The 17,229-nt window shown below is 46.0% G+C and overlaps 1 protein-coding gene across 1 annotated transcript; it reads left to right on the top strand.

The window, feature by feature from the left end:
* The first annotated feature begins 11,551 nt into the window (after positions 1-11,551).
* On the top strand, positions 11,552-16,697 carry LOC100282414 (uncharacterized). The gene is made up of 4 exons (NM_001155325.2): positions 11,552-11,998; positions 15,605-15,779; positions 15,924-16,201; positions 16,287-16,697. Exons 1-4 carry the CDS (start codon positions 11,603-11,605, stop codon positions 16,392-16,394), a joined length of 957 nt encoding a protein of 318 aa, NP_001148797.2. The 5' UTR covers positions 11,552-11,602; the 3' UTR covers positions 16,395-16,697.
* The last annotated feature ends 532 nt before the right edge of the window (positions 16,698-17,229 follow it).

Raw genomic sequence — 17,229 nt, 5'->3', positions numbered from 1 at the left:
GATTTCCATATCCCACAAACAAACTTCATAATCATCATGTAGCGTTACCACAAATTCGAAATTCGGATACAATAAGAAAATGATGATGTCATTTGAATGATAAGCCGATAACCTCTAGCGAGTACTTGATCATGCTAACTGCGCGCTCAGAGCACGCGAACTGTTTCTCTATTTTCCAATGTCTTTCTCAGGAACGACTGATGAAGAAGGGTGATTCGAAGAATCGGGGGCGGCATGCACATCAGCTTTTATATCTTCAGGAACTACCACTCCGGGTCTTCTCATCAAGATTCGCCCCGCTCGAATAGCCTTGTCCATGGCTTTATCGCGCTGGGCTTTGAGAGTAGCAGCAGTCTCTTCAGCGGTTTTAGCGGCCAGCTGAGCAGTTTCTAACTCCTGGGCAATGGTTTTCTTGGAAGCTCGGAGTTCCTTGATGGTGGCATCCTTCGCTGATATCAATTGCTTAAGGCGGGTCACTTCGTCCACAGATTCTTGTAGCCTACAACGCTGATTGTCCAGTTCCTCCATTGTAAAGCGGTGGCTCCTCTCCAAGATGGTTAGCGAGTTGTTAGAATCTCGATACAATCTGTCCAGATTGTCGCGAGAAGCGGCAAGGACACGTTTTTCTTCCTACAAGCAAAAAATCAACTCATTCAGAATCCAAGAGCATGATAAGGCGAAGCATGGTTTCGTAAGTTACCTTTTCGGAGTCAAGCCGAGCATGAAGAGAAGAACTCAGAGCGTTGGCATCATCCAAAGCAGCAGAAACCTGATTCAGTTCAGTCTGGCTCTGAAGATACTTATCCTCGAAGTCAGCACACCGTTGAGCCATTTCAGCTTGATCTCGAGAATGTTTTTCCTCAAGAACTGCGATCTGCCGAGTCATTCCTATCAAGAGATAATCAAATGAAGTGAGGTCAGAAGGTAAAACAATCCACGAGCAAGGGTAAGGAAGAAGAAGAAAGGGCACTAACCAGCATTAGTTGCCTCCAACTCGGATACACGACGACGAAGCAACACTGGATTCCAACGCTCGAGAGATGAAGCCACTTCTGGGGTGGAAGCACCCTGTGATTTCAGTTGACTGGCCAATCCATTCACCAAAGCCTGACGAGAAGAACAGATGAGCATAATGACAGCAATTCATGCAACATAAAGATCAAACTAAAGCACAGCACAGCACCTGGAGGTTGGAAAAGAACGAAGGGATCCCCAAGTCAGGAGAAATCAGCTGATAATCAGGTGTCAGACCACCACCCGAAGCAGTTTGCAGTAGACCAGCAGGAACGAGCTCAGTACATTCAGCAGAGCCTAACGCCAGACCAGTGGGGATGCTGCCCTCTAAAGCGACCCCCTGATCTGGAGTTTGAGCCACCACCATGCCGCCAGAGTGTGGAGGTGAACCCACGTGAACGTCCATAGAAGTGCAGGAAGGAGACCCTGCTCGGGCACCCTCGGGGGCTGGGTCACAGTCGGCGCTGCCCACCTGAGCCGGATCATCCCCAGCAACACCCTCGGGGGCTGGGCAGTGGCCTACACTCTTCACCCGAGCTAAGTCACTCCCGACGACATCCTCGGGGGCTGGGCATATATCAGCGCCATTCTTGGGACCCAGGCTCTCTGCCGTGACCACCTCTAAGGTTGACGGGCCTTCAGCTACTTCCATGGGATCAGAACGATCCAGGTCAGCATCCCGACCCTCGAGACCATGCTCTAAGGTCGACGAGGCACGAGATGACCTCAACCCAGCATCTGGCACGGCTGCACAAGTTTCTGTCGCATCAGCATCTGCAGGCTCCGATAGCAAGTCTTCTGGGACCATATCCTCTAGAGTTTTATCAAAGTCGGCCATGGACAGCTCTTGCAAGCCAATAAGGGCAGACAAAGCAGGAGAAGGAACTCCACTACTTCCACCGCTAGCAATGAATTGCTGACTGTTTTTCCGAGTTAAAGGAATTTCATCTTCTTCCTCTTCATCCTCTACAGTGGCAACACAAGCAGCACTCCCACTGGGATCACCAATAGTTTGGGCACACCCATTGGGATCAACGACAGTTTGGGCACACCCATTGGGATCAACGACAGTTTGGGCACACCCATTGGGTTCAGTATCAGTAAGACCGATAACAGGCACTTCTTCAGCAGCAGGAACTAAAATGCCGGCGTCCTCATCGAAACTGGATACTCACCGGAGGCGTCTTCTCTTTTTCTTTTGCTCATCAGCAGAAGGCTCGGGACGACTAGCTCGGCTAGGGCGCCTCGGACGAGTGCTGACAGTTTTTGAGACATCCAAAGTTGTATCAACCTCTGGAAGGGGCACCACTGCCAAGGTACCAACAGGAGCAGCATCGGACGAATCCTCAACTAATAGATCAAGCATATCATTTATGTCAGCATCACTGGGATTCAGAGGCACTTCAAAATAAACCTGCCGTTCATCATCAGAAATCGCCCCGAGCGAAACAACTAAAGAATTGACTTCCTCAGCAGAGGGTCGCACTCTAAGGCCCCAATTGCTGTCAGTCACAGGCGGATTTGACACAAAAAGGGTGAAATCTTTGGGAGGAGGCAGGTTCCAAGCCGAGTATGCCACTGGAGCACCAACATTCGAAACTTTACCTCTGAGGATCATTTCAAGTCGGCTTACCAAATCAACAGAAGGAATTCTCCTATTGGTAACTCGGGTTGAGTCGGCCAGCCCTCGGTAAAGATATGCCGGATAGGCCCTGTCTTTCAGCGGCTGAATGTTTTTGAAAACGAAATCTGTGACCACAGCTTCGGCAGTCAGACCTTTCTCTTTCAGTAATCCGATTTCAGTAAGCAACACACCCGCCTCGGCCACTTCTTGATCCGTGGGAGACTCAGTCCAACTCAGAGTACGAACATCTGGCTGTCTTCCTGAGCGGGGAGGGAGAGAATTTCCATAATTATCAATTATAAACCACTCCAGACGCCAACCTTTAATGTTGTCCTTGAGGGGTATCTCGAGATACTCGGTCTTCCGTCCACGGCGCATTTCCAAACTAGCACCTCCAACCAGCTGATGTTGCCCCCCGGCCATCCCAGGGCGACAATGGTACAGATACTTCCACAAACCAAAATGCGGCAGCACACCGAGGTAGGCTTCGCATAGGTGGACGAAGATGGAGATTTGGAGAATAGAATTAGGGTTCAAATGGGTCAAGTTGATATGATAAAAGTCAAGAAGGCCACGGAAAAAAGGAGAGATTGGAAGGCCGAGGCCGCGGAGAAGGAAAGGAGCGTAAACTACTGATTCGTGGGTATCTTCGGTTGGGACAGTAGTCCTGTGGCAAACTCGCCAAGAGCAGAGTTCCCGCGGAGGGAGAACCCCGATGGAGACAAGACGGAGAAGCTCATCTTCGGAAATTACGGACATGTGGTTACCTGCGAAAGGTAACTGACTGTTGGGGTCGATTGGGGGGATCACCGCAGCAGACGAGCTCGCAGTTTTCCTCTTGGGCGCCATCTTGCTTCTCACTGGCGAAACAGAGTAGGAGGCGAGTAGCAAAGAAGATTCAGATGCGGAAATGTAAGAACTAGGGCACGGAAAGCAAAGGCGGCTAAAAGCGCGACTCTTAAGGGATATTCTTGAGCCAGATACCCTTTTAAAAGTGCCCAGTCATCACCCGGCGGTCATCTCCGAAATTCCAGCATGCCACGTAGATATCTGACAGTTATTTCCAAGAGAGCCGACGTGCCACCTCATCACTCGGTTATTTTCCTCAAAATAACTTGTAAAGCTGGCTATCATTCGGCGTTACCTCTAAAACGCCGACAACGTGTTCAATCGCTCGGCATTACTTCTAAAATGCCGATGCCGACCTTCAATCACTCGGCGTTACCTCTAAAATGCCGACCACGTGTTCAATCGCTCGGCATTACTTCTAAAATGCCGATGCCGACCTTCAATCACTCGGCGTTACCTCTAAAAACGCCGACCACGTGTTCAATCGCTCGGCATTACTTCTAAAATGCCGATGCCGACCTTCAATCACTCGGCGTTACCTCTAAAATGCCGACCACGTGTTCAATCGCTCGGCATTGCTTCTAAAATGCCGATGCCGACCTTCAATCACTCGGCGTTACCTCTAAAAACGCCGACCACGTGTTCAATCGCTCGGCATTACTTCTAAAATGCTGATGCCGACCTTCAATCACTCGGCGTCGCCTCTAAAACGCCGACCACGTGTTCAATCGCTCGGCATTACTTCTACAATGCCGATGCCGACCTTCACTCACTCGGCATTGCTTCTAAAACGCCGACCACGTGTTCAATCGCTCGGCATTACTTCTAAAATACCGACGCCGACCTTCAATCACTCGGCATTGTTTCTAAAACGCCGACCCTGTATTCTGTCGCTCGGCATTACTTCTAAAATGCCGATGCCGACTTTCTATCATTCGGCATTGCCTCTAAAACGCGGATCTTGTGTTCGATTGCTTGGTGTTACTTCTAAAACGTCGATGACAACCTACACATCGCTCGGCGTTGTTTCTACTACATTAAAAGAATCGGTTCAACATTCAGGGAAAGCAACGACAAGTCATCGAAAAGGGGGGATCAACGATAGTTCTTCATTAAAGGGAAGTTAACGAGTTTACAAACCAACTCTTCATGAGTTGGTACCTCCCTACTTCTACTCTACATTATTACTACTACTAAACTACACTAATTACTACTACATTATTCTAACTATACTAAACTATACTAACATCTAAGAAGACCAGTGGCGTCTAGCCACTGGCCCTGCCCCTGCCGCCGCCGCCGCCCTTGGTGCTGCCCTTGCTGCTGCCACCCTTGGTGCTGTCCCTGCTGCCGTCGCCGCCGCCCCTGCCACTGCCGCTGCCGTCACCGTCGCCGTCATCGTCGTCGTCGTCATCGTCGTCGTCGCCTTCACCCTCGTCGCCGCCGTCCGAGTCCTCCTCATCCGAGGAGTACTCCGACTCATCCGAGCCTTCGAGCCCGGAGCGCTCGACGGCCCGGATGTACGTCCAGACCTCCGCGGCTATCCCCTGGGAGTCGTCCGAGTCATCGGACGACGCCGGGGGAGAGACGGGGCTGGGGATCCCTCGGACTCAGAGGAGAACTCCTCCTCTGAGTATTCCGAGTCACCGAACTCGTCCGACGGAGGAGTCGGCTCGCGCTTGCGCTTAGTGCCCTTGCCCATGGTGGAAGTAGACAGAAGGGAGGAGAAGAAGGCAGTAAGTAATAGCGAAGAGATGTGAAAAAACCAAAGAAGCAAAGGCGTTATTTATAGAGGGGAAAGCAACCGCTCACTTCCAACCGCGGTCACTGAACAGTCGCAAAGCATTCAATAAGCACTCCCACCCATCTGAAGACACGTCAGACAGCGGACGCCGTTTCATGCATCACTACACCCATTGGGACTCCAGTCAACAGCGCAAAGGATATGATTACACTAGCCGTCCCATCGCATTACTACTCAGAGGCAACCGGCTAAAACACTCAGCGTACCAAGCCGTCCCTTGCCCACACCCATTGGGGGGGACGCCCAGGAATTATCAGTATATTTTTCAAAACGGTCACATCCGTGCAGGGCACGCAGTGAATACCTCGAGACAAAAATGAGATATCAACAAGAGTTAGAGGGAAGCCAAATATAGCCAGTAGAGTGCAAAATATGGTCGACAGAAATGACTTGAAGACTAGACAGAGAACGTCCATCAAATGTCCAATCAGTCACAGAGCAAATAAATTACACTACCTAGCGAGATATGGATGGATTGCGAACTCGGCTGCAAAAGACAAAATACATGCTGACCTCTGAAGCATAATATTGATGACATAGCGCGGATGACATCATGCCAATTTTTTACAAGCAGAAAGGATAATTTTCAGCAAAAGGACACAGAAGGAAGACCTTCGAGTGGATTATCCTCAAAAATCCACTTGAAGGTCGGGGGCTACACCCATTGGGTGCACCTTCGGTGCACCCCATGGATTATCATTCTAAATCAATATAGTGCCGACCTCTAAGGCGTGGAACAAGATTGGAAAGATCAATCCTCAACTGAGATGCAGGAACGCGAATGGAGATAATCTTTGGAGAAGACCTTTAAGTAGATTATCTTCTAAAATCTACTCAAAGGTCGGGGGCTACACCCATTGGGTGCACCTTCGGTGCACCCAATGAAGTCCAGAATCTTACAATCCAAAATGCTGATTTCTAAGGCACAGGCACAAAACTAAACTTTGGTCGAACAAGTGATCAGAGCAAGAGAAAACAGCAGGGAGTCATTTTTGGACCTTGGATCTTTGAGTTGATTACCTCCAAATCAACCCAAAGATCGAGGGCTTGTGGGAGATAGATATCCCCCGGGTCCACTAAAAGAGTAAAGGACCTCACGAAAGGCCCAAGGGCCCAATAAATCGTAAGGTCATTCTTTCGTGGGCCTGGGGAGAAACAACCGGCAAAGCAGAACGACATGAGGCTGGATTGGTGCAAACCCGGACGGCCCACAGCGTCGAGCGAATGGCTGCAACAGAGATCCGACTTTCCCGCGCTGGAGTCTCCATGCAACGAAGCCATGCGAGGATAAGTCGGCGAGGGTTACGTAGGGATAATCTCAAGAGGTTCACTATCTTTTAGCTACTTGTTGTTATCTTACCCACGTGTACTGCCCCACGGTCGAGTATATAAGGCCTAGGGGGCACCCCTTCAGAACGATCGACCCTATCCTACTTAGCCACCCACGCAAACTCTCTGTGCCTTCAACCCAGAGAGCCCTCTTGTAACCACAGCCGAATTCTCATCAGGACGTAGGGTGTTACGCATCTCTAAGCGGCCTGAACCTATAAATCTTGTTCACTGTCTTTCGTGCGATCGGCACGAACCATTTTGCTACAGTCGTTGACACCGTCCTACTCCTAGAAAACACCTTGAGGGGCAACCCCGGGTGTGCGGTCGGACCCAAAACACCGACACTATGGTTACAAATTAACCAAAGTTCCTCTTCTATGTGATAATGAGAGTGCAATCCGCATGGCGGATAATCCCGTTGAGCATAGCCGCACTAAACACATAGCCATTCGGTATCATTTTCTAAGGGATCACCAACAAAAGGGAGATATCGAGATTGCATATATTAACACTAAGGAACAATTAGCCGATATCTTTACCAAGCCACTTGATGAACAAACTTTTAACAAACTTAGGCATGAGCTAAATATTCTTGATTCTAGGAATTTCTTTTGATGTCTTGCACATATAGCTCATAAGTATACCTTTGATCATGTCTCTTTTATATATGCCATGACTAATGTGTTTTCAAGTCTATTTCAAACCAAGTCATAGGTGTATTAAAAGGGAATTGGAGTTTTCGGCGAAGACAAAGACTTCCACTCCACTCCATAACTCACCCTTTGCCGTCGCTCCAAGCAACTCTCCGTCTTTGGTATAATCTTCACTCATGTTTTATTTGCCAAAGGGGAGAAAGTAGTTTTAATAAAGGGCTTATATCTCACTCAAGTATCCGTTTTTGGCGATTCATGCCAAAGGGGGAGAAAGTATTAGCCCAAAGCAAAAGGACCGCGCACCACCACCCTTATTTTAAAAAGAGTTTTTCAAATTGGTATCTTATTGTGTTCAAAAGGGGGAGATAGTAGCACCTTCAAAATCGATATCTTAAAACCCTCTTGAACACTAAGAGGAGGATTTCATTGAGGGGGAGTTTTGTTTAGTCAAAGGAAGAGCATTTGAAACAGGGGGAGAAAATTTCAAATCTTGAAAATGCTTCGCAAAATCTTATTCATTTACCTTTGACTATTTGCAAAAGGACTTTGAAAAGGACTTACAAAAGAATTTGCAAAAACAAAACATGTGGTGCAAGCGTGGTCCAAAATGTTAAAAATGAAGAAACAATCCATGCGTATCCTATAAGTATTTATTTGGCTCAATTCCAAGTAACCTTTGCACTTACATTATGCAAACTAGTTCAATTATGCACTTCTATACTTGCTTTGGTTTGTGTTGGCATCAATCACCAAAAAGGGGGAGATTGAAAGGGAATTAGGCTTACACCTATTTCCTAATTGATTTTGGTGGTTGAATTGCCCAACACAAATAATTGGACTAACTAGTTTGCTCTAGTCTATAAGTTATACAGGTACCAAAGGTTCACACTAAGCCAATAAAAAGACCAAGACATGGGTTCAACAAAGAGAGCAAGGGATAACCGAAGGCTGCCCTGGTATGGCGCACCGGACTGTGTCCGGTGCACCAGGGGGCTCCAAGCTGAACTGCTCACCTTCGAGAATTCTCAGAGGCGCTTCGCTATAATTCACCGGACTGTCCGGTGCACCACCGGACAGTGTCCGGTGCCCCAGGGGAGAGCGACTCTGAATTCGCCAGCTTCGGGAATCTGCTCCGCTATAATTCACCGGACATGTCCGGTGCACACCGGACTGTCCGGTGAGCCAGCGGAGCAATGACTACTTCGCGCGCAACGGTCGACTGCAACACATTAAATGCGCGCCTGCGCGCGCAGAGGACAAAGCATGCGTGGGTGGCACACCAGACAGTCTACAGGACTTGTCCGGTGCGCCATCGGATAGCCAGGCGGGCCCACAAGACAGAGCTCCAACGGTCGGAACCCAACGGCCAGGTGACGTGGCTGGCGCACCGGACAGTGTCCGGTGGCGCACCGGACTGTCCGGTGCGCCATGCGACAACAGCCTCCACCAAACGGCTAGTTTGGTGGTTGGGGTTATAAATACCCCCAACCACCCCACATTCAAGTCATCCAAGTTTTCCACCTTCCAACTACTTACAAGAGCTCTAGCATTCAATTCTAGACACACTCAAGTGATCAAATCCTCTCCAAATTCCACACAAAGCTTTAGTGATTAGTGAGAGAGATTTGCTTGTGTTCTTTCGAGCTCTTGTGCTTGGATTGCTTCTTTCTTTCGTTCTTACTTGCGAACAACTCAATTGTAACCGAGGCAAGAGACACCAATTGTGTGGTGGTCCTTGCGGGGAAGTTTGTTCCCGTTTGATTGAGAAGAAGAAGCTCACTCGGTCCGAGGGACCGTTTGAGAGAGAGAAAGGGTTGAAAGAGACCCGGTCTTAGTGACCACCTCAACGGGGAGTAGGTTTGCGAGAACCGAACCTCGGTAAAACAAATCCTTGTGTCACACTCTTTATTCGCTTGCGATTTGTTTTGCGCCCTCTCTCGAAGTCGTTTATATTTCTAACGCTAACCCGGCTTGTAGTTGTGATTAAGTTTGCAAATTTCAGATTCGCCCTATTCACCCCTCCCTCTAGGCGACTTTCAGAGTTCGTACAACTCCAGACTCAAATACACCTTCACAACGCGGCCCAACACATTGCTCCACCCACTCGTTTACACAGCTCCTCGGGCCCAGATATGCGAACGATTCCACTCCTCAGCCTTGGCGCATGTGTTTTCACCTTTTTTGGTCTGTTGCTTCTGCTCCTTGCTAGACAACGTCATCTCTTCCTCGTCGGCTACCTCTTCTGGCGTCTCCCCTGGCATGTTGCTGCCAAATCACTATCAAGTTAATGTTATAGACCCCAATCACATGTACTTGACTCCAAAACAGACCTACAGGTGAGGGCTATGGTGTTTGAACACGAGGACACAAAGTAAGTGACATACTTTACACTCTCTATAAGAACGACAAGTTGACAATGAAGATGTGGGACAACGATTTTGAAGAGATCCTCCCCTCACCATCCCCATCGCCAGCCTCTCTAGGATCAGCCAGCACAGAGCCAACCACCAATGAAACATGCTTCGTACTGCCAAAACTCTCATTCTTCGGTGATGTTTTGAGGTGCTCCATGCCGTTGGATGTTGGGTATGATATTCTTTTGTTCTTCACCGATGTGAGGACGAGCAGAGGGAATATTTGGAGTAAAATTCTATGATGAGTTTGACATGGCATTGGAGTAGACAAGACTGATGCTATATGAATGAGCAGATGATGGAGATACATCAAACTGAAAAACTTCAGTGCACATTCCTGAACTCAGCAACGGACCTAAAAACGAGTGCATGAGCAATGCACGTCAGTTAACAAAGGAATAATATCCATAGTAACAAGTACAAATGAATAAACCTATACTAAGGGAACACTAAGATGGCACACAACCCCTTTTACATAGAGAAACAAAGTATATATGATTAAGCTAGAACTGGATTATCTAGAAACACATGTATCATCACTATATCGAGGAGAAACTGTGCCAAGTCAAGAAGAAGAAACTCTACCACAGCCTGGTCTATACTAGTATCAAGGTACGAAGAGTTTTTATTTTGACACAGATTCGAGAAACTTTCACGTTTCGATTAAATCATTAATCCTCATTATTTTTTATGCAGGGACTAATGCTAAGCAAAGTCTGGAGAATGCATCAAGAAAAAGAACTCTCCGCTCTTTAAGACGAAACTTCCAAACTTCATAAGAGTTTGGAGGAAAAAGATGTATAGACGCTCTCGAAGGAGAAGGTAGAAAAAACTGAAAAGGAAAACGACGAAGCAAGGAAGATACATAATGCTGATGTTTCAAAGTTAAAGAAATAAAATGAGTTTATCAAAGAGCTTTAGGCCAACCTTGAAGCTGAGAAAAGGGTAATGCCGATAAGTATATGAAAAATCAGAAGTTATCGGGAATTTTAAATCAGCTTCGAGAGAACTCCTTTTCTGTTGTTTCGCGGTGCTGTGATACCCTTAGGAAGATTTTTTCCTCAACTGGTGCTATCTCAAGAGCAACCACATACACCAGTGGGGACACCGAAGGAGAGCTCAACTGGATGGAGAAATAACGAGAAGTTGATTCGATAATTACCACTCGCAGTGACTACTGCGTAATGATTGGGTCTCGGGGAATGGCTTCAGTATTTGAAAAAGCCAGCTGCGATCACGACAAAATTGTTGAAGAAGCTAACTTTGATATGAGTGTTGATAATATAAAGCGTCATTCGAAGAGTGTGGCAAATGCCGCGAAGATATTCTTCTTTGAGTTGTGGAACAAGGGAGGCTGAGAGCTAGCTGCTTCGGAGGCCGAAGAGTATACTAGGAAGGTTCGTCTTTAAACTTGTATTCATGAAGTTTTGTTTATGGGGTTTTCCAATTAGTCACCATATGCCCTTTTGTTTCCTTTTCTGCAGAGCAAGAAACTGAAGAAAACAAAGTAAAGCCAGAAGGCCGAAGCCTAGTTAAGTTGTTGGTGTGGAACTGTGGATAGATTCTGATTGTAAAAATAAATTGTATGTAGTTGAAATGCTACTATTTTGTAATTCAATGCCTGGCTCATCATCATTTATCCCACTTATATTTCTATGCTTTGTTTATGTGTTTGCCATTCATTCTTGGAATCCTTACCAAGTTGAAACATGCCTCACGAAGAAGCTCTTGGACGTCCTCCACCTTGGAGTCGTGGCGTGGCGGAACTGGACGCCTTGAAGCCTTTGATGGGCCGTTAGGTGGGCCTCAGCGCATACAGGGACATGGGCTGCATTTTATACGGGCTGAAACTGTTGCGTGTAGGGTACTAGTAAGCGACAGACTGGGAGGAAGAAGCCCAGGTGAAACCGGCATGGCGACGGTCGCAGCCCGCCGCCTCCTCCAGCCGCGATGGGTGGCCGGTGGGCGGTGCCGGCTGCTGGGCACCGCAGCGGAGGCTTCTCCGGGCGGAGAGGGCGCGCGAGGAGGGGGAGGTGGATCCGGCGACGCGATCTTTGTGAAGAAGCCGGCGGCCGCCGCGGCCGTGATGACGAGGGACGAGACGTCGGTGGCGATGCCGACGTCGTTCATGACCGGGTCTGTGGTCGGTAAGCGCTTCTACCGCGACGCCACCGTACGGCGCGCCGACGATGGCAATGGGTGGACCGTGATGCTGGACTACCGCACGCTCAAGTCGCCGGCCAAGCGGGTCCTCAAGCTGCCCTCGCGCGCCCTCGCCATGGCCATCGCCGCCGAGTGGGAGTACCAGGTCCTCAACCGACCCTCTCTTTCTTATTCTGTATTCTTCAAATGATCCGACAACGTCCTGTTACTTTAGTGCAATGGAAATCTCCCCAGGCCCCGAGTTTCGTGTTGACTTATGCATGCATATTTGCAAGCAATTTCGAATGGCCTGGATGAAAAAACTGTTGGATTAGCACCTAACTCATCCTAATCTAGCTTAGTAGTTAGTTCATCCGGGAGCAGTAGTGAATTTTTTTGACAGAAAGGTTTCCCCCACTTTATTTCCACGAAACAAAGTGTATCAACCAAACATTATTACAAGGTTTAAACCATACTCCAGCGCGTCCGCCAAAACCACAGAACAACAAGTAACAGGTTATCAAGCACTACGGTGGTCCGAAATTCCTAGAACTCCTCCCAACATTTTCTGGGGGTACCATCTTCACTTGGATCAACCAGATTTGAATTCCTCCACCAGGGAATGCGCTCCAGTTCCCAAGCCACTTTCTCTAAAGCACCAGTGTATAAATCCAGCTCCTCCCAACTTTTTGACTTGAAGAGAGGTTTCCAGTTTCTCAGCATCTGAGACGCCCTGCACAGCACCTGCTTCACACACATCCAGTTTTTCCCCTGAAAACACAAAGCATTACGGGTTTTCCATAAGGACCACAAAACAGCAGCACAAATTGTATTTTGCACCTTGTATCTCTTATTGCTAATCCACCATCTTGCTACAGATTCCAGATCCTCCCCCACATTCCAATTCAACAAGTTATTAACCACACTCCACATCCTCTTAGCAATACAACAGTCGAAAAAGGTGATAAATTGATTCCTCTTCCGAACAGAAAAGGCAGGACTTATCATTTAGATGTTTTCTTTTCACCAAATTGTCTCTTGTAAGAAGTTTGCCCTTAGACATTAGCCATAGAAAAATACGAACTCTAGGCGGAACAATAAGTTTCCACACAGCATGAACAAACACAGGGCGAACCCCCCTAAAATAGATCACTCCATACAACGATTGAACTGAGTACTTGCCACTGGACCAAAGGCCCAGATAATCTGGTCATCCTCATTTAGAGTAACATTTTCCATTATCGCACATAGATCCCACCAAACCCTCATATTTTGCTCTGAAACAATCCTTCTAAAAGTCAATTTCAACTCATTACCATCCCAAACATCTTCCAAAAAGGGAGCAGTAGTGAATTATGACAGAGTTTGCGATCATTCGTCCAGCATTTGAAATTAATCTAGTTCAGGCTGTTTAGCTTATTATCCAGAGGCGTTGTAGTATGATCTATTTTATGATTTCTCCAGGTGTCGAATCCTGGAGTGTACTACGCATATTTGCAAGAACTTTAAATGATCGTGATGGAGGTTTCTATTTAGCGCCTTTTGCTAGACCACGATCTCAAGGTTAGGTCGTCCAAGCCTGTAGTGAAGTACGAGCACAACAATGTTCTCTTAGTATTCCTCGTCTCATGTGTAGTCTAGGTTGTTGTCACTCTATCTGCTGGGTTTGAAATGTGTACACTCAAATTATACATGCTGTCTCGGTATGCTATTTGTTTCTTTTGTTTCTCCCGGGTGAGGCTAGTGGGCTGTAGATTAATTAAAAGTTTAATCAAATTTGAAGAACGTAAACCAACCATTCTGAAATCTGATACTGGAGGCTGTTCCATCTAGGCAGGACATGTAGTTCATGGACTTGTGCAGACATTATAACATTTGGTTTTTATCTGTTTGTTTCTTACATCTACAGCATCAACAACAACAACAACAAAGCCTTTTTGTCCCAAGCACGTTGGGGTAGGCTAGAGATGAAACCCCGTATGAAAACCTCAGAGCTCAACACCCAAAGAACAGAAAAGGGAAACAAAGGCAAAGGAGAACCGAAAACAACGAAACGGGGAAACACATAAAAGAGATAAAACCCACAAGAACCAGCAAGATCTAAAATGGGCACAAGAAAAGGTCAAACGATTAAGGAGGAAAAGCGAAACTATCAATCAGGGTTCTGGCACGTGAATTGCACACTTCCACCCCTTCCTATCTGCGGCGAGCTCTTTGTCAATATTCCACTCCTTCAGGTCTCTCTTCACAGCCTCTGTCCACGTCAAAGTTGGTCGACCTCTACCTCTCTTCACATTTTCGGGACGCCTAATTATTCCGATATGCACTGGTGCCTCTTCAGGTCTTCGTTGGATATGTCCAAACCATCTCAAGCGATGTTGCATAAGCTTCTCCTCAATCGGCGCCACTCCTACTCTCTCTCGTATATCATCATTCCGGAGTCGATCTCTCCTTGTGTGGCCACATATCCAGCGCAACATACGCATCTCTGCCACACTTAGTTGTTGGACATGTCGTCTTTTAGTGGGCCAACATTCTGCTCCATACAACATAGCCGGCCGGATTGCTGTCCTGTAGAATTTGTCTTTTAGTTTGCGTGGCACCCGGGTGTCGCATAAGACACCTGCAGCTTGTCGCCACTTCAACCATCTGGCTTTAATTCTATGACTGACATCCTCATCGATGTCTCCCTCCTTTTGAAGCATTGATCCTAAGTAACGAAAAGTGTCTTTCTTGGGTACCACTTGTCCATCAAGACTAACATCGCCATCCTCATACCCCATGGCACTGAAATCACACTTCATATACTCTGTTTTAGACCTACTAAGCCTAAAACCTTTTGCTTCCAGCGTCTGCCTCCACAATTCCAACTTTTGAGAAACACCACTCCTACTCTCCTCAATAAGTACCACATCATCGGCAAAAAGCATACACCACGGTAAAACTCCTTGTATGTCCCTTGTGACCTCATCTATCACCAAAGCGAAAAGATAAGGGCTCAAAGCCGACCCTTGATGTAGTCCTATGTTAATTGGAAAGTCATCGGTGTCTCCATCACTTGTTTGGACACTTGTCACAACATTAGTGTACATATCTTTAATAAGATTAATGTACTTTGTTGCTACTTTGTGTTTTTCCAAGGCCCACCACATTACACTCCTAGGTACTTTGTCATAAGCCTTCTCCAAGTCTATGAAGACTTACATCTACAGCATAAGTTGGTTAATATTATAAAGTGTAGATTTCAACTCCTCCAACTCCAACAGGCGAATAAATATGTATCCTTTCTTAAACCTAGGTCAATACAAAAGAATTAACCAAACATTACTGATGGACATCGCCACAAAAGGTCTTGCTTTCTTACTGCAATGGCTGTTGGTTGAACATAACAAAACATTTTACTCCTGTATATAGAAGGGCAGGCCTGGTGACTGTTGCAGTGGTGAGAGCTCTCACTGAGTCACTAGGTCCCGTCATGGGTTCGAAACAGCCTCTCCGCATTTGTAGGGGAATGCTTGCTTTGGTTTATCGCTTCCCCAAACCTCACTTGTGTGGAAGAAAGTTTCATCTTTTATGTGTTCCTGTGAGTCTGTGACATGTGCCCATTAATAATTGACCAGAGATGTTGCAGCAAGCTGCTTTGTTTTCTCGTATATCATCTTGCATTTTTTATATCTGAATTTTTAATTATCTTATTTGCAGACGTTATCCTTCATTTTTTTCCTTTAATTTTTCGCAAAAGATACTGATCCTGGATATCTTATTATGATAGGAATCAGATGGAATTCGACCTTTCACAATGCCTCTTATGAAGCTTGCTTGCACTGCATTGGAGAGAGTTCCTTTGACACGCAGAAAAGTGATTGACAATTTGATGAAGAAATTTCATCAAGATTTGGTATTTTGCCGCTCACCTGCTGATAGTGAACTGACCATTGGAGTTCATCGTAAGTTGTGTTCTCATGACTTTGTGTGATAAATGAGGTTCATATGTATGGATATTTTAAATGAGGTTCATATGTATGGATATTTTAAATGAGGTTCATACCACTTCGGTTCAATTCTTATGCTTCCTGAATTTCTATGTGTAGAAAAGCAGAAGGAGAAAATCGATCCGATTCTGGAGTGGGTAGACACTGAATTTGGGTTCAAACCCGTTGTCTACACAAGCTTCTTTGGGGGGAAGCAAGACGAGGGCCTTGCTAAAGCTGTAGAAACTGTTCTGAAGAAAGCAACTGACTGTGAGTTGGCATCCATTGATGCTATGGCTGCAGCAGCCCATTCCTTGGTGATCCCTCTTGCAATATTTAGAGAAAGGTTGGGTATTGAGGAGGCCATTGAGTTGATCAGGCTTGAAGAAGACCACCAGGTGTTTATCCCGCGACCATCATGTTCATCCATTGTTTAGAATCATTTGCCCTTTATTTCGCCTTAAGGTTTCTGAATTTACCCAGGTTGATCGATGGGGCTTGGTGGAAGGAGGTCATGACGTTGATATCGCGGATCTTAAAGTGCAGATGTCCTCGGCTGTTGTATTTCTTGGACTTTCACGGGGACTGTGAATGTTTCTTACCTATATGGCTAGTTGTTTATTTCCAAGCTTGTATGAATCTGAGACCAAGAGTTGTAGAGAATAATTGCCGCGGAAGGTCGATAGCAAACCAAGTATCTGTACTGTATTCAGCAATCAGCAGTTCTGATGTTCGATTTTGGATTGAGTCCAGAAAATGCTGTTGAGGTTTGAACTAGGGAGCCCAGCATTCCTCTGGCTTTGTACTGTTGTGAGAGTAAGAACATATCTAGGAACTAGTATTGCAGTGGCAGTCACTGAGTCGATATATCTACTTCTGCACCTTTCAGCTCCAGCAGCACAAGTTGCATGATCGTATTGACCGGTCATTTTTAGCCATGCTCAATTTGCTGTAACAAATAGTGCTGCTAGGTACCAGTCCATATTGGTCATTCTTCTGGCATCACTTTCTTTTTTGTATTTTATTTTATTTTAGCCTATTACTGATTACTCCGTCAAAAAAATCACCCTAGATTAGAGTTAAGTTTTGTTAAGATGAATTTGTGTTCATGAAAAATAGTATCAATATTTTCTTAAATTTAACATTATTTATAGAAAATAATATTCATATTTATATCTTCAAAGAGATCTTTTATTAGATGGATTAACTTCTTGTAAAGTGTGAATAACACCCTTTTTTGAAAAAAAAACTCATTAATGAATACTATATCTATAAAAGAATGTAATTCTCGTTAAAAAATCAAGCCAGTTAAACTTTGAAAAAGTTATATTAAAATTTTAATATTTACGAGTATTGATTAATCTTTACTACTTATTAAGGCGTTAAGGGGTATGCTGTCATTCTCATACCCTCTCATTCCGTGTTC

The sequence above is a fragment of the Zea mays genome, chromosome 7 (genome assembly GCF_902167145.1).
Source record: "Zea mays cultivar B73 chromosome 7, Zm-B73-REFERENCE-NAM-5.0, whole genome shotgun sequence".
NCBI lineage: Eukaryota > Viridiplantae > Streptophyta > Magnoliopsida > Poales > Poaceae > Zea > Zea mays.
This window is presented reverse-complemented; position numbering and strand designations above follow the sequence as displayed.

Coding starts and splice junctions, on each gene's coding strand:
- LOC100282414 (NM_001155325.2), top strand. CDS start 11,603: ATGGCGACGGTCGCAGCCCGCCGCCTCCTCCAGCCGCGATGGGTGGCC. Junction 15,780..15,923: donor ACTGACCATTGGAGTTCATC/GTAAGTTGTGTT, acceptor TTCTATGTGTAG/AAAAGCAGAAGGAGAAAATC. Junction 16,202..16,286: donor GGCTTGAAGAAGACCACCAG/GTGTTTATCCCG, acceptor GAATTTACCCAG/GTTGATCGATGGGGCTTGGT.